This window comes from Myodes glareolus, chromosome X, assembly GCF_982192425.1.
Source record: "Myodes glareolus chromosome X, mMyoGla1.1, whole genome shotgun sequence".
Classification (NCBI taxonomy): domain Eukaryota; kingdom Metazoa; phylum Chordata; class Mammalia; order Rodentia; family Cricetidae; genus Myodes; species Myodes glareolus.
The window spans coordinates 24,579,088-24,607,008 of NC_142053.1; the positions used below are offsets into that span (position 1 = coordinate 24,579,088).

Sequence of the window (27,921 nt, forward strand, 5' to 3'; positions counted from 1 at the left end):
TACAGGGATGACAGGTCAGGATCACTTCTTAACACCTGTTTTCTGCAACAGTGTTTGTTTTGCCAAAGCGTTCCAAAAAGGCTCTTTATTTGTCCCATGAAAGAGGCAACCAGAAATGCCATAGCTTCTGGTGGGGAAAAAACAAACCAGTGTTCTAGTTCAGTCATGCCAGACAGAAGTGAGGATAAACCAACTGAAAATTACTCAGTGATTATTATTTGCCCCTGCTTAGTATTTCCATCTTAATTAAAATACTTTTAGCAACTTCATAATGATCTGTGAAGTATGAAAGTAGGAGAAGAATTTCATTATTTCATCTTCTCTGCAAGGACTCAATATGAGAAAGAATGGAAAATGTGGGTCATGGATTTTACTCCCAGAGCAAGTTCAAACCCCACCATGGATATTGTTACCCTAAAAAAGACAGTTATCCTTGAAATTGCCAGGTTAACTATAAGAGAAACAAAAAGAAGAATGGGATTGCATGTCTCATGGGTGGTCCCATTTCTGACAGATCCCGAAAGAAGACTGGACTTAGCCTTGTATTAATGTTTACATCTCCAACAGGTACAGGATGCTTTCAGTGACAAATGGGGTGAGATCCTGGGAAAGATTACTTTACCAAGAGCCAATGATACATATGACAGTGTTCCAAATAGAATTAATATTTCTCCAAAACAAACTCAGAATCCTTCTGGTAATGGTAATCCTAAGACATCTCATGAAGTATATTTACACCTGGAGATATTTAGTTTTTCTCCAAGAGGCCATGTGTGTTCCCACGCTTGCACAGTAGCTGGCAGGGACATCAGGAAAAAGCAAGTTGTCATCATTTGGGTTAGAGATGACTGAGGTTCTATAGAATATAATGGAAAATATTTAAAATGTATAGTTTTTTGCCTATATAAAAAAAGAGATACCCAACTTTAACAAAATTTGTAAGCTGTATGATCCATGTACTGTCATTTTTCCTCAGAAACAACCACATCATGATTGACGTGGGAGCCGATGAGAATATCAAGATTAACTAGGGCGTAGGGGACAGAAAGTAGACGACACTGTAGAAGATGAGTATTGAGACAGCCACCAAAGCTGAAGCCTGGACAGACGTCCCGAGGACTGCTCCATAAGAACAGATAGTCATTTAACATCGCAATATGTGTAGATTAATGCTATGGAACCATTTTCATACACAAGTGTTCTAAACTATAACCTTTAGAAAAATACCCAAAGATCATGAGCTTCAGAAACTTCAAAATAAAGATCATGGTCTTACATGCCTTTAATCCCAGAACTCAGGAGGCAGAGGCAGGTCAATCTCTGTAAATTTGAGACCAGCCTGGTCTACAGAGAGTGTTCCAGGACAGTGAGGGCCACACAGAGAAACCCTGCCTCGAAAATCCAAAGAGAAAAACGATCATGGTCTTAACTCATGAAATGCATAAATGCACAATCAATCATAAGAAAAAAACATCGTTTTTAGAGACTCCCTACTGGAAACTATTAGGAAGAATCTGAGTGATACTGTTCGTTTATTTATTCACTCATAGAAGAAATATTTACTAAAGCCTGCTATATGCAAAGTACTGTTAGGAGCCCTAGAGAGAAAGCAGGTGAACTCAAAGATCCCTACTCTGAAGTTGGCAGAATCATATTTTCTCCCCCCAATAAAATGTGTTTGCAGGTATAAGCTGCCTCTTTATTGACAATAGCTCAAAAACTTCCCATCCATTTCATTAGTTTGTTCTTTCACTTCTGCATTCATTTATTAATTCAGGTACTAAGCTCAGTCAAAGTAGAGATTCAAAGGGTTCAGTCCTTGCCTTCAGATCAGACTCCATTGGTAGGGGCAATAAAATAAATACCACTGTTGTACAATGTAGAAAGAGTCAGAGTAAAATATTGTACACAACTAGATAAACAGTGCTGGTCAGGGAAGCTTCACAAAAGAGGTGATTTTTGCATCCGAGTTAACTAGGAGCCTGGTGGGGACTGAAAACTAGAGAAGAGTCTGGACAGGGGAAACAGTGTCCATAATCAGAAATTAAGCAAGATAAGGTACTATAGAGATAGTAGTGAGCTACTGAGTTCGAGTAGATCACCTCCTTCCACAAAGATGTTGACCCAGCTTATAAAAAAGATGACAGTATAAGAAAAATAACTCTCTACAAATAAAGTGAATCATCACCTGGGAAAATATAAATAAGAATGGAAAGAGAAGACAGTGCAAGAAGGTTAATTAAAAATCATATATATAAACCCTAGGACTGCACTGTCTCCAAAGTTGAGAAAACCCTGACCAGGCAAACTGAGTGAGAAAAAAGAAAGGAATGAAGGACCTGATCAATTATAAAGATAAAATACACCAATATTCCAGTCCTTGAGGAAAAGGAAACATTTATGTGTATGTATGTGTGCATGTATATGTCTTTGTGGTATATGAAAATTAGGGTGTACATATATAGGGGGTGCACATGGCTGTACAGAGGCCAGAGGAGACTATTGGGTGTTCTGCTCTATTGCCTTGTGCAATATGTAGGGGTTCATATTAAGTGAAATGCTTGAGTGGTTTCAGAGAACTGGTACATAGCCCCAGACTAGTGAATATTACTTTCACTAGTCTACTGCAAAATATAAAACCGAAAAATATGAGTTTTTGTGAAGCTGAATTTGACTGAAAAGAATGGTTTTTTATTCCAAGAGTATCAATTTCTTAAATTTTGTGTTTTAAATTGTTCTATCCCCTATGAGCTATATGAATCACTTAGATTCCCTGTTATTTTTTCCCACATATCTTTTCTTGGCAAATTCAGAAGTTAGCAATATTAAATATATATGCATATATATAATATTTTTATTCATCTCTAAAACCCAGATATTTAGAAACTGTGGATAGAGCAGGAAATGTTCTCATTAATTCTCCAAAGGTGTGCAAAACATCCTTGATTGAGAGTTTGGAGCATAATTTGTAAGTCATCAAATTTTCTAGAAAGATAACCACACAGTGTAATTGAATTGGAAGGACTAGAGGAAAGATGGCTAGAAGGGTAGATGTTTATAAACCTTGAACTACAAGAATGAAATCCCATAATAGGATATGTGGGACCAAAGCAAAAAGTAGGAATTAAAAGATTGCTCAGTGAGTGTGGTGATTTGAATACATATGGTCCCCATAGACTCATGTGTTTGAATGCTCAATCCATAGGGATTGGTTGTGAGGTGTGTCCTTGTTGGAGTAGGTGTGGCCTCGTTAGAGGAAGTATATCACTGTGGGGGTGAGCTTTGAGGTCTCATATACGTTCAATCTGTGCTTAGTATATGGTCTTTCCTTCTGCTGCCTGAGGATCGAGGTAGAACTTTCAGCTCCTTCTCCAGTACCATGTCTACCTACATGCTACCTTACTTCTCACCATGGCAATAATTCACTAAACCTATGAAGCTGTAAGCCAGTCCTAATTAAATATTTTCCTTTATAAGAGTAGTCAAAAAAAAAAAAAGAGTAGTCATGGTCATGGTGTCTCTTCACAGCAATAGAAAACCAAACTAAGACAGTGAGTATAACGCATTTGCCACATAATCCTAACATAAGTTCAATACCCCGAACCATGTTCTGGAAGGAAAGAACTGACTCCACAAAGTTGTCCTCTGATCTCATCATATGCACCATAGTATGCACCCACATAAATGTATGCAAATGCACATGCGCACACACACACATTTTTTTTTTAACAAAAGAAACCCAAACCAGTCTGTTAGCTTATTTTTCATTGTCTATGAACCAGGCCTTATTCTACCTCATCTTGTCTAATGGACTGAAATAGATATCCAGTGATCTACAAAGGCATGGTAGGTGCTGGTGGAATTTTGTATGCATTAAGCAAAACTTTGGGAATGTGTGCTCATATGAGGTATAATAATTATTCCAGGAGAATCTAGAATCATCTTACAATTTAGCCAGGCTGCTCTTAGAAATCTGAGTTCTTTCTTTCTATTAGCTGCCTGCAAAAATCTTGCAAAGGATCTGTATAGGAAATCCAGGCTGGAATCAGAAAATATCAACTATTAAGCCATAAAATGGGTATGTGTAATGCCTTTGTTTCCATCAAAGATGGGAAACTTCTACGATTTCTAGGATTTTATAAACCATCCTAGTCCAAGAGTGTCAGTCACCCCGCTTTATACCAACAGGCTCTTCCACAGAGCAAAAGTGCCTTGACAACAGTTGCCCTATAGGATCTTAGACATGATTACAATACTCTGAAAAAGTTCATTGTCAGTCTAATGCAAGGGTTTGATACCTTTCTAGTTTTGTCCTTTAAAAAAAATAAATAATTCTATTAACCCATCACACCCCACGCCAACCAGACTGAATACTCTCCTTGTCGTTTCGTGGTAAGATTATAGAAAATGCTTAACACAGTGCCTAGGATATTATAAGCATCCAATCAATAACCATGGTAATGATAGTAATTAATGGCAGTATTCTGTTTGCATGGTTGTTTCCAAACTAGAATATGATTTTGCCATATTCATTTCGCCAATGCTTGACACAAGACCTGACACCAAAATTTAGACAATGTAAAACAAATTAGAGAGAGACCGCTTCTCTCTAGGGAACCAAGATAGGATTCTGCTTGAGCACTGTTGAATGATGTTCAAGTGCTGTTGATGTTAATATAAGCTTTTATTGCAAGCACCCCTTTCATCTTTATTTCCTGTACAAAGTTAAGGTATTGCAGAGGAACATTTGTCCTCAAATTGACAGCTATTAGACCTTATCTGGTGCCATGGCTTTTTTGAGCAAAGAACTACCCACCAAGCAGTCAGACAAAGTACACTCATATCAACACTAACTGCTTCATAAACTCCATGGACACTTGAAGAAGCTTCAAGGCAGTTATAGATGTTTGCTGCTTAAGCACAACTCTGGTCAAGAGAGGAATACCCCCATCAAGCTTGTTTTAAACAGCCTACAGTAGACTTTTTTCCACCCAAGAAGGAAGAGGCACACTTTCCATAGATGCCCAGCAGAAGGCCTGTAATTCGTACAAACACATTCATTAATTTGAATGAGAGACTTTTATGATTAGGATAAGCATGGTTCCATATTTGCCAAGGTGCTAGTGCCACTACTGGTCCAATCACAGCCCTTCATTTCCATGAAAGTGTACTTTGATTAATGCAAACTTCCATGACACATCCCTTTTCCAGTTATATAAGTGGATTGTTTGTCTCACTTTTCTAGTTAAGCCTGGAGACACCCTCCTCTGCTGGTGTTTCAGCATTCAGCCCAATAAAGGCTTTCCTTGAGTTGTGTTTTTTGGACTCAATAGTCTTCATCAATCGTAAAGGCAAAGGAAAAGACAGGGCAGCAACAGCAATAACAACAGCAATGGGAGAACAACTGATTTCCACAGAGTCATGAAAACAGAAACACTAGAGAACGGAAACAGCAAAGAAAACCCATAGATGAGAACCGGAGGGCTCTGGTCATTAGAAGAGTACCAGAAAGCTACCAGCCTTTAAGGGCTAAGGGCCTTGGATACGCTGAACCCAAGAACTTCATACACGCCACTGTCAAAGCCTGAAGATCCCAACTATCTGGACCAGAGAGTTCTAACAGTTGTCAGAGCAGAACTGTGGGTCCTAGCACCTGAGATTCATGTGAGAGATTTAAAACTAGAAGGTACTGTCTGCTTCTGCTATCTGCTCTCACCCCCATCCAGTGCTGCTGTTAACCAAAGATTACAATAGCTGCATGTGTTAAAGGCCATGGGTGGCTAAAGTCCAGAGTAATAAGCTTTTAATTCGTGGCTAGAACCATAAGTGTATAGTTTGTAAAGCCTGGATCAATGTTTCCTAACTCACAGGGATAATATCTCTAAATTTTGGTCTTCTACTTCAGCCCCTGGACTTTGGAAACTCAAGGACTCAGAACTACCAGCAGGGAAAGTTTTCTCCTCACCTGCCTACCATCTCTATCCTGGTAGAGCAAAGGACCCCCCAGCCAACTGATTGGTAACAGACTGACAATTGGATGACTGGATAACAGCATAGACCTGACCCAGTGTCCATTCCCGCTCAATGGCTCGTACATGTACAAAGTATCACTTAATATTACCAAATTTGGGAAAGAAAAGTTGCTAAGTAGCAGGAAAACTAAGTCTACACTGAAAAATTACTTGAAAATGTGATGAATCTACAACTCTTACTCTGAGCAGAAAGCTTGCCCAACTAGCTCAGAATTGGCAGAATTTCTAATAGGGTGGGACTTTGAAAATTGCATGACTCAAAAGGAGGTGTACAAACCAATATTTTATGGCCTACCCAGCAGTAGCTGTGCCAAGAGTCAAGAAGGCTATAGGAAATGAGTGGCAAAAGAAGAAATAATAAAGGCAAAATTGAACAGTGAAATTTTTGTCAAATGAACTTTGGAGGAATACCTTGCCCTTTTAACAGCCTTTGTGTATGATTTCAAATCTCAGGTGTTGAAATTCCAAATATGTGGCAATAATACATATGTTGGCAGTACTCCTCAATCCAGGCTAGAAGCCAGAAAAGGAGAAGGAATTTCTTTTCTGCTCTACTCCCAGTGTGTTTTAAATTTCCCTTTGAGTTTTCAGATTCTGTAATACTCATATAAAGGCCTGGATCTCGTTGCTTTTCCCCAGTGGCATTGGAAATCTATGTCCATTTTGTGTCTTAATGGTTAAATATAAACAAAATAATAATTAATGGGATGGGAGTCTTTGAAATGTCATGAACCAACGCCCTCTAGCAAGCCCTCTTGGGCAGTTTAGCCTATGGAACTCGACATGTTGAATTAAAGGGAGGTTATCTATTCTATCTTTAGCCATATGTCATGAATACATTTGCTTTTAAATGAATTTATAAAATATTAATGTAATCCTACCAAACTGCAGAGTGGTGACTTCATCAGTCAGGAGTTATATTATCCTATATATTTGTTTGTCTCCGTCAATTAGTAGACAGTACATGAAGACAGGCATTTCCTTCTCGGTGGAAGCAGAACTTGTTTAATGAAGTGGTGTTTCTGTAATCTGTAGAAAGGTAGAGTTTTCATTGACAGAGCTATGTGAATGCCAGTGAGGAGGCAGGCAGAACAATAAGAGGAAGACAAGCATTTCAATAGCTGGGGAAATAGATGGAATTGTTTAGGTGGCATACAGTCTAATCTGATCTCTCAGCTTGTAAATGGGTGAGATGATGTTAGCAATGTCTCCAAAATCTTCTGCACAAAGAATCAGATTTCACAAACACACAAATGGTATTTTGAATCATGGTGCTCTTACTTGCTGTAGGCACAGCAAGACAGAGGGCCAGAGACCTAAAGTTCTCCAAGATGAAAAGGGAAACTAGACACCTTTCCGGGTCCCTGCGTAGAGCCTAACTTTAAAGAAGGCTTGTCATAAATGTTTGTAGACTATGATAGTGAATGTCTGAATTAGTGAGCTTATCAATATGTGTTTCACAACTGGCACAGAAGAAAAGTTATCTATGAGGACTGTCATGCCAGGAGTCTTAATACCTAATTTGTTCTTTCATTGTTTGAGCTGAATTTCATTATGTGCCCCTATTGTTTACCAAAAAGAAAATGGAAGCATAAAGACATTAAGAAACTTTCCTCAAGGTCACAACTATTGAGTGCAAAAGAAGAAAATTATGAGAACCTCAGGAGACAGTTATATATAGGTGTGCATACATGTTGAGTAGGTTAACCTATGAGGGTTAAACCTAAGTGTTTCTGTAAAATAAAAGAGTTCTTGAGAGAAACTTTTTTCTTCCTAAACCTTTCTAGGATATTAGCACCTCAGGGAAACAGACATTAAAAGATGGAGATGACTTAGCTTGCTTGGATATCCTTGCATAAGGAAATGTCCATGTGGTATTCACTTACCTGTCTGCCCAGACACAGGGTTCCTTCAATTCTTGGCATAGTAGGACTAAAGTTCTGCCCCTTTTGTAACCACAGAGTCCCTCTGCTGTTTATATCTGCCTCCTCCAGCATCTTCAAGAACCACCCAGGATCCTTGGGACCACCTTAAGGACAACCTTACAAAAATTATGTCACTGAGTTTTGTGGCTAGCATGACGAACTCTTTGGGAGTAGGGTTCACCACTGCTAATGCAACTGTCCCTTCATCACCAGCACAATCTTTCACAGTGTCTCTTTGATTGCAGTACACTGTATGCATATCTATACTGAGATAAGTATTGTAATGGGAAGTCAAAGAAACTTGAAGTCCCTTCTCTCGAAGAATTTCTTTTACAAATCTCCAAGATTTTTTTTACAAAAACAATTTAGACCTTGAAATTAGGAAGATCCAAATGAAGCCCTTGTTCTGAGCCTGTACTGCATTCGGGGGTCATGCCAGGCTCTCAAAGGCTTATCTTGCCATCTTCCAAGTCTCTCTAGTGCTGAACACTGGCTAGGAGGTCAGTGCTGTAAGATCAGTACCAATCCAGAACAGGATCTGTTTATTCTACCCACCAGAAGCATCTTTCTTGAAAATTGTAAATTTCTCTTCCATATTAGGGACTGATCAGAACTGACAGTGTACCTGGGTGCAGAGTCCCAATTTCATTCTTGGTCCCTATGGGCCCCAGTTTCTATTTATTCCATTTGGGGTACTCTCCAATTTTCTTTGCTATATATGGAATCAACTAGATACCTCTAGAAGCTTCAGGCCATATGCCTATGGAATCCTCCTAGATTCTGGTAAAGAAATGAAATCAATCCAGGGGCCAAAGTTGTATGTCTTTGCAATGTATCACAAGAGATTGTGCCATCAGAATGATGTTGATATTGATGTTGTTGTTGATTTGGGATTCACATATATAAACCTCACAAAAATTGTTTGGGTACTGTCTTAGGGCTTCTGTTGCTGCGATGAAACATAACCAAAAAGCATATTGAGGAGGAAAGGTTTATTTGGCTTACACTTCAACATTGCTGTTCATCACTGAAGGAAGTCAGGACAGGAACTCAAACAGGGCAGGATCCTGGCTGGAGGCAGGAGCTGATGCAGAGGCCATGGAGGGGAGCTGCTTACAGGCTTGCATCCTCTGACTTTCTCAGCCTGCTTTCTTGTAGAACCCAGGATCACCAGCCCAGGGTTGGCCCCACCCACAATGGTCTGGCCCTCCCCCACTGATCACTAATTGAGAATATGCCTCACAGCTGAATCCGATGGAGGCATTTCCTCAACTGAGGCTCCTTTCTCTGATGGCTCTAGCTTATGTCGAGTTGACACACAACCATCCAGTGCAGGTACTGCCATACTTCCTAGAGTCACACCTCTTTGTAAAACAAAAGCAATGAAAAGTAAAACAAAATTCAGTGGCAAAAAGTCTGAATAGATTTTAGACACAGAGTTAAGAATGCACGAGAATAATCTACAAAGGACGCTTCAAGTATGTAAGACTTAAGCTTTGAAGCACAGGGAAAATTCAGAGAGCTTCAGCCCATTCCAGCCAGGGAAAACAGCATGGACAAAGACACACAGAGTAGTTGTTTGTTGAGCCACTTTGTATTGTGTGCTATGCTCAGCACATTTCATCCTTCATTCTCTTTACTCCTCAAGGCTCCTTGGAAGGTAGGAGATATAAATCACATTGCAGCTGAGTGACAGAAAGGGGAACCTAAGTCTGCCCCATCCCCACAAAGTGTATACTGTTATCACTGTACTCAAAAAAGACAGAAAAGGTACGAGGGACAACAAGAAGCCTTGTCAGAATGTAGCCAAAGATGTGTACTGGAAACTGATGGAGATGTGCTCCGTACACAGGGCAGAGCAATGTTATAGAAGATGCTGAATATCAAACAGACATGTAAAAACAGACGCGTAGGCTGGGATCAAACAAAACAACTCCTACATCATGAAAGAAAAGTGTACAGATACATGGTAATTAAAACTGAGAATGCTAACCAGGAAGAGGCATTTGCTTGTTTTGCCTTTGTCTTACAAAGACCTTTTGACTTCATTATTTATAACATAACATTCTGCCTCCATTTGACCTTGTCTGCTATCATTTATTGTCCTTTTTTTTTTTGTCTCCTTTTTCAGACTTTGATCCTGCTCTAGGAATGATGACTGGAATACCACCGATAACTCCAATGATGCCTGGCTTGGGAATAGTCCCACCACCAATTCCTCCAGACATGCCTGTAGTGAAGGAGATCATACACTGCAAAAGCTGCACTCTCTTCCCTCCTAACCCAAGTACTAGCCTGCTTTTTCTTTCTGTTGTTGTTATTGTTGTTGTTTGGTTTCGCCTATTTAAGCCACAGTGTTTTAGAGTTTCTTCTTTTTCCAAAGAATACCTAAGGGCTTTGTGGGTGTCGATACAGAAGCTTCACCTAGAAAGAGAAACGGAAAGTTGTTCTCTTATGGGGAGAGGCTGAATTTGATGTACAGATCAGTAGATGTTTGTGTGCTGGCTGCAGTACTAGTGGTGCAGTGTGCCTAATGCCATACGACAGGGAATTTGAGTGTGTTCGTACAGAAGGAGGCACCCAACCCGAAGTGTTCACCACTGTCATTTGTGGGCTTTTCTTTTTATAACCGATCCACACACTAGTGATGGCAGAGACTGAGTATGGTCTGAGCCCACTTGAAGCCCTTGCCTTGAGAATGAGTCTAGTGCTAAGCAGGCCCCATTGCTGCCAGCCAGTCCCACATCATCCCACCGGCTGCTAGGTACCTTCTATACTACAGTATACAGCGAGGTGAAATTCAGTTCCTTGGAAGGGCAAGGAATGTTGAGACTAAGTCAGGCTACTTGTAGCCATGTAGTCATCTAACCCAATAGAAATGATCTAGAGAATCCAGCTTGCTGGTGAAGAATAGGTTTCTCTCTAGACTTAACTTTACATGTCTATAGTATTCGGGTAGCTGTTTCAGATCAGATTTAACACCGGCAATCCACTTTTTCTCCAGATCCATATTTTAAATGATTAGAAGCTCTCCCTTAAACGTGACTCAAGCCTTATTAGTGTTTTTCCTAGAGTCTTAGTATACTGCATGGACTGTCAAGGAAGCTGCTTCTGTGTTGCTCAGATTTGAGTTGTTGGTTTGAAAATCCATCTAGCTGTTTAGACCATAGAGCAAATGAACTTGCCTCATCAAGACAAATGGGAACCTTTAACATGTGTCTTCAGACAAATGCTTCATCCTCTACCGTAAATAGGAGTCAGTTCATGATGAATCAGATGCTGCCAGGGACCCGAATTCTATTTAGTGTGACTTGCTCATAACTGAGAGGGCTTTAGAATCAGTCAGGGGGCTTTAGAATTTGGCTTGACAGGTCCCCTTGGCCACTTTTGCTAGTGAAAAATGATCTTAGCGCCTTCTGGGCTTTAACTGAGTTGTTAACGGGATACATCTTTTCAGATCACTAAGAAACCTAGGAGACCAGCATCTAAGAAGACTATTTAGAAAAGTATTTTGTTTCAAAGAGAATTAGGGACTAAAGAAGAAAAGTATTTTGTAGCCCTTTCTTGACAACTCAAATAGCCATTTCTGGATTTTGGTTTTATGCATAGCTGGACAGACAATGCCATTAAACCTTATGTCTTCCTTTTAGTCCTACTGTCCTAACATATGTGATGTCCATTTTCCCCCTTTCTTCCAGCATTTTGTGTTCATATTTTAGAAAGGTTACATTCCTAGTCGTTCCTTTATCATGTAAAAACAACCCCTGAATATAAGCATTGTGAGCATTAAAACTAAAAAGGCAGAGTCCTGCTGATTTAATCATTCATGTATTATGTGAGCAGCCTGTGCTAGACTTGCATTATTTTCAGCTAACAGGATGGTTCATAACCTGTGATGTCTAGGGTGGATACAAGAGATGTTCAGTTTAAGGGTCCAGTTTCTAAGTCTCCAAAGGATAGCACAGGTGTCCTGATTTTTGTTTTTCTTTAACACAAAGACCACATTATTAAGCAGTCTTTGAATGCATGTCAGTGCATGTCTTAAAGAGATTGTAACTTCATATTCTGTAGTAAAAGAAATAAGTAAATTTCTCAAACACATTTTTACCTTTCTCTTCATGCAGCCATGATTCCTCTGTTCTGAGTCGGAAGAGCCACAGAGTAAGAAGGCAGCATTTACCCAAAGGCCCAATCATTTAGTTCTTCATCTTTGTACTAAGGAAGGCTGACAGGGCAATTAATGCCAGTAAATGAGTGGCTTCTGGGGATGAATCTGCTTTAGAATTGAGTTCAAAAATAACACTCCCGTGAAGCTTAAATCAGACTGGCTTTTTATTTGCTTTTTAGAAATGGAAATTTTGTTTAAAGAGAGATACTCAGTTTAGTCGTGTACAAAAACTCGGGCATCTCTTTCTTAATTCTTTGCTGAAAGTGTGGCAATTCCGCCATTTTTATTAACAGTAAGAACTTGTTTTTTAAAGGTACAACAGGAAAGCAGGCAGTTGATATGGCTTGAACCCCGTATCATCTCTAGGGCCCACCAAGCCTAATTTATTATAAGGCCTTGATGAAAAACCCCACTACTTCCTCATGCCTATCTAGTATATTCAAAGTCGCCCTCAGCACTAAGATCCTGGTAGTCATCTCAGTGTCTTTAGTCACCATCCAGTCCCCCTTCTAAATGCTTGCTCTATAAATAGAGCTATGATAGTATCCTAGAACTCTCAGTTCATAGTCTAGTTCACTGCTTCTCAGCCTTCCTAATGCTGCAACCCTTTAATACATTTCCTCATGGTGTGCTGACCCCCCAACCCTAACATTATTTTTGTCACTACTTCATAACTGTAATTTTGCTAGTGTTATCAGTTGTAATGTAGCTGTCTGTTTTCTGTTGATCCTAGGCGACCCCTGTGAAAGGGTGGGGTGACCCCCAAAGGGATCTCGACCCACAGGTTGAGAGCCACTCTGCTTCATTACTGTTTGCAATTCTTTTCCTCTTGCCACATGCCTACCCTTTAGTCAGGTCCCAATGCTTCCTGAGCTCACAGCCTCACTCACCTCCCGGCCAGCTCCAAGTGTGCTCTCTTCTGGAGTACTTCAATGTGAGAGGTGCTGAGATTAAATCTGTGGTAAATCCTTCTGAGACATTTCTATCTAGATGCTAAATCCAATGGAAACACTGGATTGTTATTCCTTACTTTATCTCTCTGCTGTATTTAATACTGTTGACCCACTTATCCTTCTTGAAAGCTTAATTGATTTCAAGGAGTAAGAATGACTCAGACCAACCAGAGATAAAAATCAAAAATAAATAGTAAAATGCAACATGATGAGGATTCCCAATATTTCAAAATGTAAAAAAGAAATAGGGGGCTAGGTTCTGTGGGTAACATGCTTGCCACGTGAGCCTAAGGACCTTAGTTCAGATGACCAGTACCACATGAAAGCTAAATATTATGTGACCTGACCAGAAGCAGGCAGATCCCAGAGGTTTGTTGGCCAACCAGTGTAGCCAATCAAGGAACTTCAGGTTCAGTGAAAGCCCCTGTCTCCACAGAAAGGCAGACATTAAAAGAGGCGCATCTACTACTAAACCATATTACCTGGTTGTCTCAGCTTCTTTACCCGTAAACTATGATATTGGGTTAGATTAGCCTAGATACCTCTATCTTCACTCAGCTGTAAAACTATGACTACTACATTTTTTAAAAAAATCTACCACTGCAAATATGTCTCTAGGTAAAACTCCTCAAAATATACTAGAAAATCAGAAGAGGGTTGGCTTGTAATATATGTAACTTTTTACATTTGCTGGAGCAGGCAGAATACCTTAACAGTTAAGTACTTGGTCTCGGAACTAACACAGGCCTTATTTCATAGCTCAGTTTTCCACCTCTTTTCAGCCATGAGATGGTGGTAAGTAACTGAACCTCTCCGATCTAGAGTAGGTAACGTAAGACGTAATCAATAGAATTTACTAACGGGGAGAAGACCAAGCACTGAGCTCCTATTCCCAGGATTTGGAGTATAGCAAAAAGCTAGCTGCTCCAGCACACATACTTTCTCCCCAGGATAGCTCTCAGTGATTTACTGATTCTCTATCAGTGGTCTCTCCGGTGAGAGAACAGAGCAGCACCCTCTCTCTAGCAAAGCCAGTTCTGTCAAGATTTTCACTTCCACTGTAACACCTTCTGAGGACAGGTTACATTTTGAATCTATTGGAAGTAACAGTGAGTGAGAGATGAATGGTGACATGTCACCTGCTGCCTGTGTGCAGACACATATGAAAACACCCAGGAACCAGAAAAGGCATTTTTTTCATTTTACCATATCAAAAGAGACAGAACCCATTTTGCCTCTGAAGGCTGGACTCTATAAAGAGAATTAAAATAAATGAGTAAATTGGGCATTAATAACACTTTTCCAGCCTTCTGATTGTTTCCAATTAGCTGGGATTACATTAAAAATGCATCTGACCTGCACTGATTGTCTGTAAGGCCTTCGCTCTTGGGCTGTCTAATAAAATCGACTCACAGACTTTGCATTGTATACGTTCTGACAAACCAACCGAGTGTTCGCTGGTGCTCCACTGAAAAGCAGGATGTTATGCAAATGGTATCTGTGTCCTTTATGCTGCTCTCTGCCTACTTTTTCAAAGCCCCGCAATGGATTCCGATCCTAATACTGATAGTCTTAACACGCTCCCCAGAGTGGCTGCTTGGATGTAATTAGAATTACCGGAAGCTCCTCCTTTTCCATCACCAAAGACTAGTTCTTTATTCTTCCAGTTATCCTGCATCTTTACATGAACCTTTCTCTATCACCACACTGCGTGATGATTTAGGCACTACACGGCCTAGCCCATTACCTGGTGAATAAGGAGAGTTTAAATGTGTTCTCCTGTGGGGTTCTCATTGCTGTGTACTGATCCGTGTATTCCAGTGGGTTTAGAAAATCAGGCCTGGATAACAAAGACATTGAACTGTTAATTAAAGAAGAGATACTGTACTTTCCATGAATGGAGACAGTGCAGCCTTTTCTTTGCTTACAGGGATACACCTAAATCCCGGCGACTGCTCTCAGAGAGGTAGTTTGCATTTACTTAAGGAAAGCAGATGCATCTCTGGCATCCTTCGCATTATTCTTAGTGGATTTTATGCTCCATTACTTAACTGACGTCATCACAAAAGAATCACAGCATCTGAATAATGACTTCATCACGAAATGTTAAACCCCACCAATGTAGTCAGGGGATGGACATTTGCATTTGGTGCATTATATGTAACTTCCAGAACAACCACATATTCCTTAGTCTGTCAGTGGGCATAAACTAAATTCAGGTTGTGTAATGAAGGTGACTTTTGCTTCCTAAAAGAATTATTTACCATGCAGCTCCTTTAAAAGTAAGTTCCAGAAGCCTTTTTTTATTCTAAAATAGGACTTACAAAGCTTTTTGTTTGAAAACAACGCTATCTAAACAGATGGTCTTGAAAATTCATTGCCTGTGTATACAGTGGCTTCGTTCTATTCTGTGGTCAAAACTACATGCATTTTCATGGCCATAAATTCCTCAAGCTCAGATTTATCTGGGTAAGTCAAGGGGGTTTGTATTTCACAGGTTCGGGTCCTCGCTTTCACTGTACTCCACCATATGCTAGAGTTTTAAAAAGCACCAGATTGAGAATTAAGACACCTGTGAATATTGACACTGTAATGACTACTATTTATTAGGAAGCTAAGAAGTGCTAGGGTTTGTACAACATCCAATATGGTCAGTGTAGTATCAATAGTCATACAAAAAGAAGTTTAAGTTAGGGAATGGTATCCCGATTTAATAAATTGAAAATTGTATAGTTTTAATAGATTTTCACAGGTTGGGTAACTTCTCCATGATCACACAGATATTGAGTAAGACTTAAATGCGGGATTTCCTGTTCCAAGTTTATGATATCTTTATCTGATGTGATGTCTTTGAATGAGACACTTCACTTAGCCAAGAATTTTCCTCTGTAATATCAGAAGTTCAGAATACTCAGTAACTTTCAACACTAACTACATAGTAAGTCTGCCTGAGAAGCTTGAAAAAAAAAAACAAAAAACGCACAAGCAGCACCCTGAACCCTGATCAGCTATTGGTGTGGAGCCAGGCATTACATGCTCACTTCCCAAGTGGATTCTTTCATGCTACCAGAGTTAAGAATAACTGGAATTAGGATGGCAATAGTATTTTCCAGTTGTTAAAAAACTCCAAAGCCTAAGTTTTAAGCAATTGTCAACCCCTCTCTTCCATAATTACTAAATGTCATCACTTAGTAGTCCTAAGTAAGATAATTCAGACTCCTGCTCACTCTAACTTGTTCCCTTCCCCTCTAAACTTCTCATAGGGAACACACAAGCGAAAACTAAAATAGTAAGTTCTGAAAATTACAGACTTCAAAACTTAGCAGTTTGTAAGTTCTCTCATTGTCTACTTTATCAACTAAATAAGGGAGGAAGGTCATCATGAAAACCTTGGTCTTCTCAGCACCCCAGTAAAACAGGCAGCAGTAGCAACGCGAGGTACATAGAGAAACTGCTAACCAAGGAAGCTCCCAAATCAGCTGTTTGCCAGCTGGGATAAGACTCAGGTGGAGGCTTCATTCTCCTCTGTGAATGAGACTCATTTATTTTCAGAGGGGAGCTGTAATCCCTGATTGTTGAGCTTCCAAATCTTGAGCTGGGAGAATTGTTGAGAGCTGAATCAGAAGAATGGATTACACAAAATAAATCCTTGCAGACACAAACCAACACTAGGACGAAGAAAAAAAAACATAGCCAGGATGCTTTGTTTTGCTGGGCTTTGAACTGTAGGGTTTCATTTTTACAAATGCTTTGACACATATAAAGAGTAACAAGGAGCTGACAGATCCAACAAGCTTTATAAATACAGTGAGTGGAATGCACTTTTTTATGCAGAGACAGAATCATCTCATTAGAGTTTTTTTGAGGTTAGATATTTATTTAGTAGGTTATGGAGGGGAAAGGGGAAAAGAGCAGAAAGAGAGGCAGGGAGAGAGAGAGACAGACAGACAGACAGAGAGAGGTGGGGAGGGAAGAAGTGGTTTGTATTTATATTTTAAAATCCCTAAGAATATATAAGTAATACTTTGTACTCTTAATTTGTTTAACCAAGCCCTTCTAACAGCTATAAATACTTTTGTAAATATTCACCTTGTAATTGTCAAATTAGTCGTGAACCACCTCTTTCAATAAACATAAATAGAATGTAGAATCCAACATCTGAACGAAGTCAACTCTGTCAGGGATGGTGGGTGTACAGGCTTGAATGTAATTAGTGAAGCTAAGGGAAATTTTCCCTCCTTACTTCTCTTAATACAGATAACCAAAAACTTAACAGTAAAGGCTTATCACAGCAAAAGTGAGGAACAAAACTAAAGCTCTCTAGATGGATCAGACAGTCACAAAAATCATTGGATAAAATGCTTTTCAGGTTCAGACAATAAATTTTCTGTGGAGCAGAGACAAGCACTTAAAGAGGCTAAAGTTTTTGAGGAGACAATAAGACTATCTCTGAAAAACAAAAGTCAGATTTCAAAGAGGTCTGTCCCAAGCAAGTATTTTTATTTCCAAATATTTTGCCTTTTAATTTAGATCTGCCACCACCTGCAACACGAGAGAGGCCACCAGGATGTAAGACAGTTTTTGTGGGTGGCCTGCCTGAAAATGGGACAGAACAGATCATTGTGGAAGTATTCGAGCAGTGTGGAGAGATCATTGCTATCCGGAAGAGCAAAAAGAACTTCTGTCACATTCGCTTTGCTGAGGAGTTTATGGTGGACAAAGCCCTTTATCTGTCTGGTAAGTGTTGATATATGGGGATTGTACTCACCAGGCACAATACAGAAATCTGAGGGTAGAGTATTTGGGTCATTAGCAGAAATGTGTTAATTAAAAGGGACTCCCTATGCCGGAAAAGACAGAAAAGGCATGTTACCTCCTATCCAGCCTTCCTCCTTAAAGCCATCAGAAGTTCCAAACTGGGAAATAACTAGACTTTACATGTGGCTTTAGAGATGTGGATGATAAACTCTGCTGAATGTCACATCCTAATGCTTCCTGCACACATGTCCCAAATACACAGTACATTCTAGGTCCCAGAATGAGCCACAATGTTTTATATCTTTGCTTATGCCAACCCAACACACACTCATACCCTAATGCTGCAGCTCAAATATAAACTCTCTGGAAATCTTGCTCTAATTTATCTGTCCAATCTGTCCCAGGTTTGGGCATCCTTTCCTGAGTGCTCCCACAGCACTTGGCACTGTATTCTAACATGACATCTATTACACCATTCTAGAACCCAGGCTTCTACCTCCATCTGATAGGCGCACTCAGTGCTAATAATGATGACTGATTTAACAATTACCATAGGGAAGGGAAAGATAATGGAAAGGGGAGTGAAGGAAGGATGGAAAGAATATGGCTATTTCTGAATCCTAACAGAAATATCCAGAAAGGTCAGTTTTGAAATTGTATTTTACATTTATCTGTGGTGGTGGTGGTGGTGGTGGCGGCGGCGGCGGCAGTGGTGGTAGTGCGTGTGTCATGGCCTGCATTTCAAGGTCAGATGACAGCTTACAGAAGTCAGTTTTCTCCTTCTATCACAACTCAGTCCCTTTGCAGCAAGTGCCTTTACTTATAGAACCATCTTTTAGGCACAAAAAGATTGATAACAAAGAGAAAGCATTTGCTGGTGAACTACTGTTGCGGTGGCTTGAATGAAATTGACCCCCATAGGCTCATATGGTTGAATACTTGGTCTCCAATCGGTGGAAATATTTGAGAAGGATTAGAAAGTGTGGCCTTGTTGGAATTTGTGTGTAATTGGAGGCAGGCATTGAGGTTTGAAAAGTCCATGACCTCCCAGTTAGCTCACCCTACTTCCTACTTAGAGATAAGACTGTAAGCTCTCAGTTACTGTTCCAGTGCCACGCCATGCCTGCCGGCCTACCTGCCTACATACTGCCATGCTGGCACCGTGATGATCATGGCCTATAACCCTCTGAGACTGTAATCCCCAATAAACTCTTCTCTAAGTTTCATTGTCATGTCTTATCATAGCAATAGAAAAGTAACAAAGAATCGCATGAACAGAATTACAAAAGTAGAAAGTTATGGCAAACATTCAAGAGGCTAAGAGTAGTGGTTTGTATATTAAGCAGGCATGAGAGAGGGTTGGAAAACCTAAATTGTTAGCCTACATTCAAAGGTTTAGCAACTGGGTTTTTACTCCCCAGGTAATAGGGGGTAAGGAAGACAATTTTGAGCAAGGAATGTGGTTGTCTCAGGAAGATTAATCTGACATTTCTGTGTAAAAGTGGATTAGAGGGAAAAAGAGAAAAGAAGAACGGAGGTTAGTTTGAAGTCTGCTGCAATAGGCCAGGGAAAAGCTATATAGAATTCGTAAAAGTAGGCTAGTAGCATGGGGAAAAAGAGGAGGGGGCGTTAGATGCAGGATGCTCTTAGTACAGTTGCTAAGTGCTACAGAATCTAACTACTGAAGATTAGGCAGCACTTAGCAACAATAACAGAGCAGACCACAATAGACTATTTTAATAAGAATGTAAAGGTTTCAAAACGCCCTAAATAGTTAGACATAAAAGAAAACATACTGTTTGGGAGGCAACCATCTGAATATGACTGAAATCTAGTCTCTGTTTACAGTCACCTCCTACAAACATCCTCAAGACTGCCAAAGGAAAGGAGATGACTGGCAATCAGTGTTGTGGAAAGAGCTAAATTTTGCCCTTTAAATTTGAGCATTCTCCTGGGGAAGGTCACAGGTGCCACAAATCTCTTGAATTCTTCTTTTATTATAAATTGTAAAAGAATGTGGTGAAAAGAATCAAAACAAAAACCTTTTCTAGAAGATGTTGCAGGAATGTAGGAAGAATCGTTTCCTTTTTTTTTTTTAAGTTGAAACATCTTTTGGTCTACCTGACCCACAACATCGTAGCATCTTTGCTGTGGCTTCTAGGGCCTGAATATCCTCATCTCTTTTGTAATTCATTTGCAGCTCCACTTTTCTGATGGCTTAGATGATCAGTAAAATAAATGGGCATGCGAGTACCCCACCAAACAGGAAAGGGTTTTAAGTTGGTTGATAAAATATGGTTATTGTTTTTTCTAAAAGAAATATGTAGCACCCTTTGTGTTACTAGGGGCCATCTATTATAACACTAATCGAAACATACGTATGATCATTGATACACATAATTCAAAATACAATTATATAATGTGTGAAATGATACAGATATAAAATCATCACCATTAAAAGAATTAGCATACCCTCCACTCCCTAAAGCTTCCTTTGTCCCTCGTTGTGATTCTTTCTCCCCTCCTGTTTCATCGCCAGTCACTTATCTGCTCTTTATCAGATTACTATGCATTTCTTGGAACTTCCTGTAGGTGGAATTATACATTATGTATGTCCTTCTTTCCCTTGCAGAGAGTCAGATTTCCATTTGGTATCATTTCCCCACTGCTTGAATTTCCTTTAACATTTTTCATAGTACAAGTCAGTTCCGATGACCTCTTTCAGAATTGTATATTACAGAAAGAATTAATCTTTGCATTCAGGAGACTAGGGGAGAAAAGTTGGGAGTTTCAGCCCAGCCTGGGCTACATAGAAAGAACCTATCTCGAAATGGAAAAAAAATGACTATTTTTGAGAAAGATATGTTTATTATTTCTTTTGTTTTTGAGATTATAATTATCTCATTTCCCCCCTTATTTTCCCTAAACATCCCATATATCTTTCTTTGCTCTCAGATTCATGGCCTCTTTTTCATTAATTGTAGTTACATGCATAAATGTATATACAAGTATTTTCTAAATTCAGCCTGCTTTATGTGTATAATGTTACTTGTATGTTTTGTTCTTTTAAAAAGAATATGATGATGGGATGTCCCAGGCGGCTCGTGGAGTCCGGCAAGGATGGCCGTGAGTCCCTGCAGTGCCATGCGGCCGGGGGAGTCAGGCGGGTGGTTACGGCGGATAAAAGGCTCATAGGACATAGTATTATTTAAAGAAGAGGGAGACATTTATTGCTTAAAGAAGAAAAAACAGAGAGAAAACAAAGACACACGTACACACACACACACACACACACAGAGACACCAGAGAGAGAGAGAAGATCGCTGTGGGGGTAGGGTGGGGTGGGGGGTGTTCTTAAAGTGGCAGCAGAAGACTAACAGTACGTATGTTTTCACTTAATATTGAATAACCAACTGGTGGAGATACACACTTTTATACTCTTATAAATAATACTTTTGAGCTTTTCTCTAAGATGAAAGTATGAAGCCTGAGAAACTTTATCCTTTTAAAGGTTGCTGTTTAAACACTTTCAGTAGGACCAAAGCAAGCCTAGGGCTATACCCACCCCCATCCCTCCCCACCTCCCCACTCCATCCCCCACCCCCACTATTAAGGTAAATGTTTCTAATTACCCTGTACTCTGTTTTTATGAGTTTTTGTCCTCTGTCTGGTAGAGAAAGGAGCTATTTTCAGATCTATGTGAGCTCCAGAGATTGCGACTTCTAGCGTTCAGATTGTTTCCACTTATCATGATAAATTATTGTGGCGGTCTTTGAAGATCTCTCCTACAGATATCTTAAGTTTTTTTACTGTGCAGATTCCTTCCTTTTGATATTCTGCTTTATGAACTCTGTTTACCATATTCTTCATAGAATCCCAGGGAAGAACAGCAGGCTGTATCAGAGCTTCGCATTCTGCTCTGAGACCTGGAACCCTCTGGACTGTAGCCTGGGGCAGTCACAGGGACTATCTCATGGGATTGTCTCCCACTGCTCACTGTCTTCATTGTCCAGTATCTTAAACACTGTTGTTTAAGATGTGTTTTACTTTTTTTTTCCAAGACAGGGTTTCTCTGTGTACCCCTGGCTGTCTTGGCAGTCACTCTGTAGACCAGGTTGGCCTTGAACTCAGAGATCTGCCTGCTTCAGCCTCCCAGGCTATAATTAAAGGTGTATGCCACTCCCACCACCTGGCTTGGTTCATTTTTTAAGGAGGAAGATAAATATGACCCCCTATTACTTATCAAAGAACAAATTCTATATTGGGCCTTACTCCGCAGAATAGAAGAAAGCTCAATAGCTTTGCAAATCTAACTTTCCAGATTCAAGTTCTGATTGTGCCCATTGCACTCCACTCCCCACCCCCAGGGCGAACTGCTTAATCTCTCTACCTTCTCTGATGCTTATCTTTCTCCTTGGTTAAATGTTTCCTGAGAATGAAGTGAGGGGGCTATATCTGAGCTCCTGAAACACAAAATGTACTAAACAACATCTTAACTGTTTATCAAGAAATTTTGCCTAGGTGATATAACTGGCACAAAAAAATAGAAGGAGGAAGTTGGTCCTGATTTTCTAAATCCAGATTCTGTATGAATATTCTGATTACATCAACATCTTTTATTATTCCTCAGCTATGTACCACTGCTTTGTATACACCCCCCCCCCCCATCTATTTAATCTCTCCCAGAAAGAAAAATAGTCCAGAGTTCTCAATTACATCCAGGAAACAATTTTTAAAAGTTAAATTACAAGCAAATACATTTATATTTCACTAAAATTCTATGGAGTGATATAACCTACATTCTTGAAGTTGTCCAAGAACATCATCATTGGGAAATGCCATTTCCATTCTGCCCAGTCCTTGGTCCAATAGAAGGCTCATTCTTTCCTTGATGGTGCTTTGGTTTAGCTCACCTTGCATCTATATGCAAATGTATGATGTGGTTCTTGAGCACATTTGTGTGTGTGTGTGTGTATGTGTGTGTGTGTGTGTGTGTGTGTGTGTGTTGATGTGTGTGAATATGAGCATGTGTGTCAGTCCTTATACTCTACCTCGTTTGAGACAGGATCTCTTGGTCACTGCCATTTTTGCTTGCAGTTGAGCTCCTGAGGATTCCCCATATCCCCCACCCCGACTCCATCTCCCATCTCATCATAAGAGCATTTGGATTACAGACATTTGCTGCCATGCCTGGGTTTTTATGGGGATTCTGACATATGGGGATTTGACTCAGTTCTTCATAGTTATGCAGTGAGTACTTTACTCACTGAGCCATGTCCCTAAGCTCTGATGCTCATGCTTAATGTCAAGTCAGGTGGCAAAGTAGAGAAAGGGAATCCTAAAAACAAGATCATCCAAACCCATAGAATAGAAAACTGTTACTCAAGATGTGTTCTGCATGTGTGATCCGGAAAATGATCTGTGATAGCCATACTTTCTGTTTTTAATGAATGAGTTTATTAAGTACATGATGAGCCAAAATAAAAGAAAAACAAAATACCATCAAATTAAGTATTCAAAATATCCAACAGAAGTCCACTGGGAAAGCTTCATTGAGGCAAGTCAGCAGGAATTACTGATTGAGAAAGTCCCAGGCAGAGCAGAATATTTCCTTAGAAAAAGACTCCAAGTAAACGAACCACAGCACTAAGGTAGCATGCTGAAAATAGAGGCTTACAAACATCAGCAGAGACAGATTGGGAAACCCTCATAAGGCAGCCAGCTGAAGTTCCCACATAAGATTCCTGGGGAGGGCAATAAACTTCCTTGAGTGAGGCCTCCAAGTTGAAAAAAAAAAAAAGCAACAGATAGCGATAACATCATCAAATTAGGCCCTCATAGCGTCCATCAGAAGCCAACTGGGGAAGCTGGACCAGTCAGCTGGAGTTCCCAGCTGACCTTTGTCTCCATGCATGAGATTTCTGTGCTGCACTTCTAGATCCTCTTTCCCACTGTAGATACCTTTATATCTTAGGATAAATAATAGTAAAATTTGCTAGAAATAATTTGCCTTCTAGATGCTTTCAAGGGTTTGTTGCTTTTTACTCTTGGACTGTTTGGCACTTCTTTTCCCCTCGCTGTCACGGAGTAGAAGTGAACAGCCCAGCCCCAGACAAGAGGCTTTGGAGGACACTGTGAGACACGTAAAGTTGGGTCTGAAATGGGAAAGAGAGGCAAATCCATTTCCAGCTCCATCTTCTCAGTAAGTTCAAACGACATACAGTGTACATTACAAAATGAGATTGCAACCTAAGTCTTTTGCTGATTCCCCTTTATACCACTGAGAGAGAATTTGGTATTATGTGATCGCTTAGAACTACTCAAACCATCTCTCAGACACTGAACTTGAAAAAGTACATATGGTTGTTGACTTACTAGTCTCTTCTTCCTTTCTCTACTCCCTGTTTAATGTAGGTTACCGAATTCGCCTGGGCTCCAGTACTGACAAGAAGGACACAGGCCGACTGCATGTTGACTTTGCCCAGGCTCGGGATGACTTGTATGAGTGGGAGTGTAAACAGCGCATGCTAGCAAGAGAGGAGCGGCACCGTAGACGAATGGAAGAAGAAAGACTGCGTCCACCTTCCCCACCCCCAGTGGTCCACTATTCAGATCATGAGTGCAGCATTGTTGCTGAAAAACTGAAAGGTATAGAAGGCATTCAAGCTCCGTGGTTGAGTGAAGTTTTTCTTGGGAAATTGTAATAAATATCATTGTGCTGTTCGGAGTTACCCTTTCAACTTCTGGCTAATAGATTCTAGCATTTCCTGTATTGGAAGCTTGCTGATAATACCAAGTAACTCTAGAGCCAGGAAATGTGTCCATCCCATGTGTGTCTCTGTTCCTCCATTGTCTCAAAAGTTGATACTTTTCAATCCAGACTTCATATAGCTAAGAAAAAATATTTTTTCATTTGCCACACTAGAAAATTTGAGGTGTGACTCATGGTTTAGGACCTACATGTGCCTCCTTTCTTAGTGGGTACTAGTGAGGTTTGAACTTTCAATCAGTGAGTACATCTCCATGATAGAACTGAATATAACCCTGGGAAATTCTAGTAAAGTCCTCATTTTAGAGATGTCAAAATGAGCTGCTATAGTGGGGCATGCTTGTAATCCCAACACTCTGGATGCTGAGGCAGGAGAATCATCAAGAATTGCAGGCCAGCCTGGGTTATAGAATGAACTCCTATCTCAAAATAAATAGACAAAAAAACAAGCCAAGATGGCAAAATGGAGACCGAGAAATTAGTCACTATGTGTATGCATTGAAGACTTAGCTACTACCCAAGAAAAGAAGTCTTTATCGTTGTTAAAGGCCAAGTTATTCCACAAAGCAACTGTGGAGACGTCTAGATATTACTAAGCCAAACTCCTTTTTCTTTAGCTTTGTTTCCTAGTCTTGCTTAAATCTTAGAACCATTTTGCTAATTTGACATTAATCACCTTGCCTGTCCTCTTGTCTTAGTAACTAAAATCCAGTCTTTGCTTTTCCGAGTATAGTTGATTTCGTTGAATGAATGCTGCTGTCCCATTGATCTTACTGATGACACTGACCCAGCTCGAATGAATGGTGTGAACTTGCCCTACTTCTGTGCTTTTCATTTCAGCAGGAGATCCTGCTAATTCTACTTTCTAGATAAATAGGTTGCACTTGCCAAACTTGTTTACACCACATGTAAGAAATCTGTTTGGACTGACTTTGACTTTCTGCAAGGAAAAAGCCGAAAGCGTAGCATCCCGAACTGAACAGAAATAATGGTACATTTTGAAACACTAGAGAAGCTTTCACATTGGTGGGATGCCAGTGTCCAAGACTTGTCTATTCACATGACACCAAACAAGAAACTTTACATTAAAAAAAAAGAGGTTGCATGACCCTTAGGAAGCACAAGCAGTGTCGACCTAAAAGACGGTATCCAAGTAATGAAATGGAAAGCTACTACATAGGAAAGACTCATCTACCACTGTGTCTGCACTGAAAAATAAAGGGCAGGGGGCAAGAAAATAAAATTGCAGAGCTAGATATTTCTACTCAACTAAGAGCTTCTAGCCAGTGAGGGGCGTGAAGCTGTAGAATGTGGCTTCACTTGGATGCTCTTAGAGTCTGTCTCGCAAGTCTGTAAGAACAGAACGTATGAGTAGCTTGGGAGGGAGTCCTGGAAGGTATGGGTGAGCTGTGCTCCTCTAACATTACAGGATGACCCCTGGGGAACTGCAGACATCTACTGGAAGGCAAGGGACAAAGGATGTGAGGACACATGGGAACAAAAGGATCAAAATAGATCATGACTGGTACTGAATAGGGGTGCAGAGCTCTGAATTGGATTCCAGAGTGCTTTGAAAAACGGTTGAAGATTTAAGTGCTTATACATAAAGAACTCCATACTGAACTCATTCCTGAAGCTCTTTCCCTAACTATAATTCCATGGATCCAGGGTAAAAGTCCTGACATATCCAACTTATATGCAACAATCTCGCTGGCTTTTCCTTATTAAAATGCAAGATTATAGAATTGTGAAATCTCCCCATTGTTAATCCCCCCATGTGTATCTGCATGTGTGCCTGGTGCATGCTTGTGTGTCTCTTGTCTCTCTCTGTCTCTCTCTCTCTGTCTCTCTCTCTCTCTGTCTCTCTCTCTGTCTCTCTCTCTCTCTGTCTGTCTCTCTCTCTCTCTCTTCCTCTCCCTCTTTCTCTCCCCATCTCCCTCCCTACCTCCTTCTCTCAAATAATCAGATAAATTAGGAAATTCTCAATACATGAAAACTATCATAAGCATGTTTTTGTTTAAGGGAGTGTGTGTGTTTGTGTGTGTGTGTGTTTATGTGTGTGTGTGTGTGTGTGTGTGTGTGTGTGTGTTTATTGGGGATGGAAACTAGGAACTAGGGCCTCACACACACTGACTTACAGCCCCAGAAATTTAAGAAGGAAAGAAGCCACCCTCTTTCTGAAACTCTTTTTAAGCCATAAGCAGTCTTCCTAGGCTTTCATTATTTCTTTTTTCCCACTTGCTGCATGTGTGCACATGTGTGTGCATGTGTGCACATGTGTGTGCATGTGTGCACATGTGTGTGCATGTGTGTGCATGTGGGCTTCCTTCCCATCATTAATTCATTGAATTCTAGCTGCCAAAATCTCTGATGCCCTCTTTGCCAGCATATTTTAAAAACAGATCGAGATTTGGTCACTGCCTGTAGTTTTCAAAATAAATTCTTTTGTTTCAGATGATTCCAAATTCTCAGAAGCTGTGCAGACCTTGCTCACCTGGATAGAGAGAGGGGAGGTGAACCGCCGCAGTGCTAACCACTTCTACTCCATGATCCAGTCGGCCAACAGCCACGTCCGCCGCCTGGTGAACGAGAAAGTCGCCCATGAGAAAGAGATGGAAGAAGCAAAAGAGAAGTTCAAGCAGGCCCTTTCTGGAATTCTTATTCAGTGTAAGTGGAAGCTGAAATTGTGCTGAAAGCCTGAGGAGCCCTCCACTTAATGGCCACGTGCCCTCCACGGGACCCAAGGCCTGCAAAGCTATCTATTTCAAGTGGCCAGGGACCCTTCCTAGCTGCCTTCTGCTCTCCTTATATCAGCGGTTCTCAGCCTTCCTAACACTGTGACCCCTTAATACAGTTCCTCATGCTGTGGTGACCCCCTCAACCATAAAATTATTTTTATTGCTACCTCATAACTGTTATTTTTCTGCCATTATGAATTGTAATGTAAATATCTGATATGCAACCCCCGTGAAAGACTCATTTGATCCCCCAAAAGGGTCATGACCTACATGTTGAGAAGCACTAACTCATATTGTCAAATGCCAAGGCTCTAACTTCACAGGATACATATGAGCAGCTGTTTCCATTTTCTCTACTTTAGCTTCTTCGGCTCTCCAGAAGCACTGGGATGTAGGTAGGCAACAGCTCATCCTTTTACAATCCTGGTCCTCAGTAGAGGATTAGAGATATTATTGCTGAAGTTAGAATATGATGTTAGGATTTTATGGCTGTGTTTCTTCAGATTTACATGATTATCATCATGTAATATGCTGTTTAGGAACTTATAATAAATAAGATTATATTTTCCCAAGATGAT

General features: G+C 40.2%; 1 protein-coding gene across 12 annotated transcripts in view; it reads left to right on the plus strand.

Annotated features, from left to right (window-relative positions):
* Window positions 1-27,921, plus strand: part of Enox2 (ecto-NOX disulfide-thiol exchanger 2) — a 271,673-nt gene that overhangs the window by 207,386 nt on the left and 36,366 nt on the right. For all 12 annotated transcript variants that reach the window (XM_048450363.3, XM_048450361.3, XM_048450362.3 and 9 more), the window contains 4 exons: window positions 10,089-10,244; window positions 17,609-17,815; window positions 24,251-24,484; window positions 27,060-27,272. In XM_048450363.3, coding sequence (XP_048306320.1) covers window positions 10,089-10,244; window positions 17,609-17,815; window positions 24,251-24,484; window positions 27,060-27,272 — 810 coding nt within the window. The remainder of the gene's footprint in view (window positions 1-10,088; window positions 10,245-17,608; window positions 17,816-24,250; window positions 24,485-27,059; window positions 27,273-27,921) is intronic.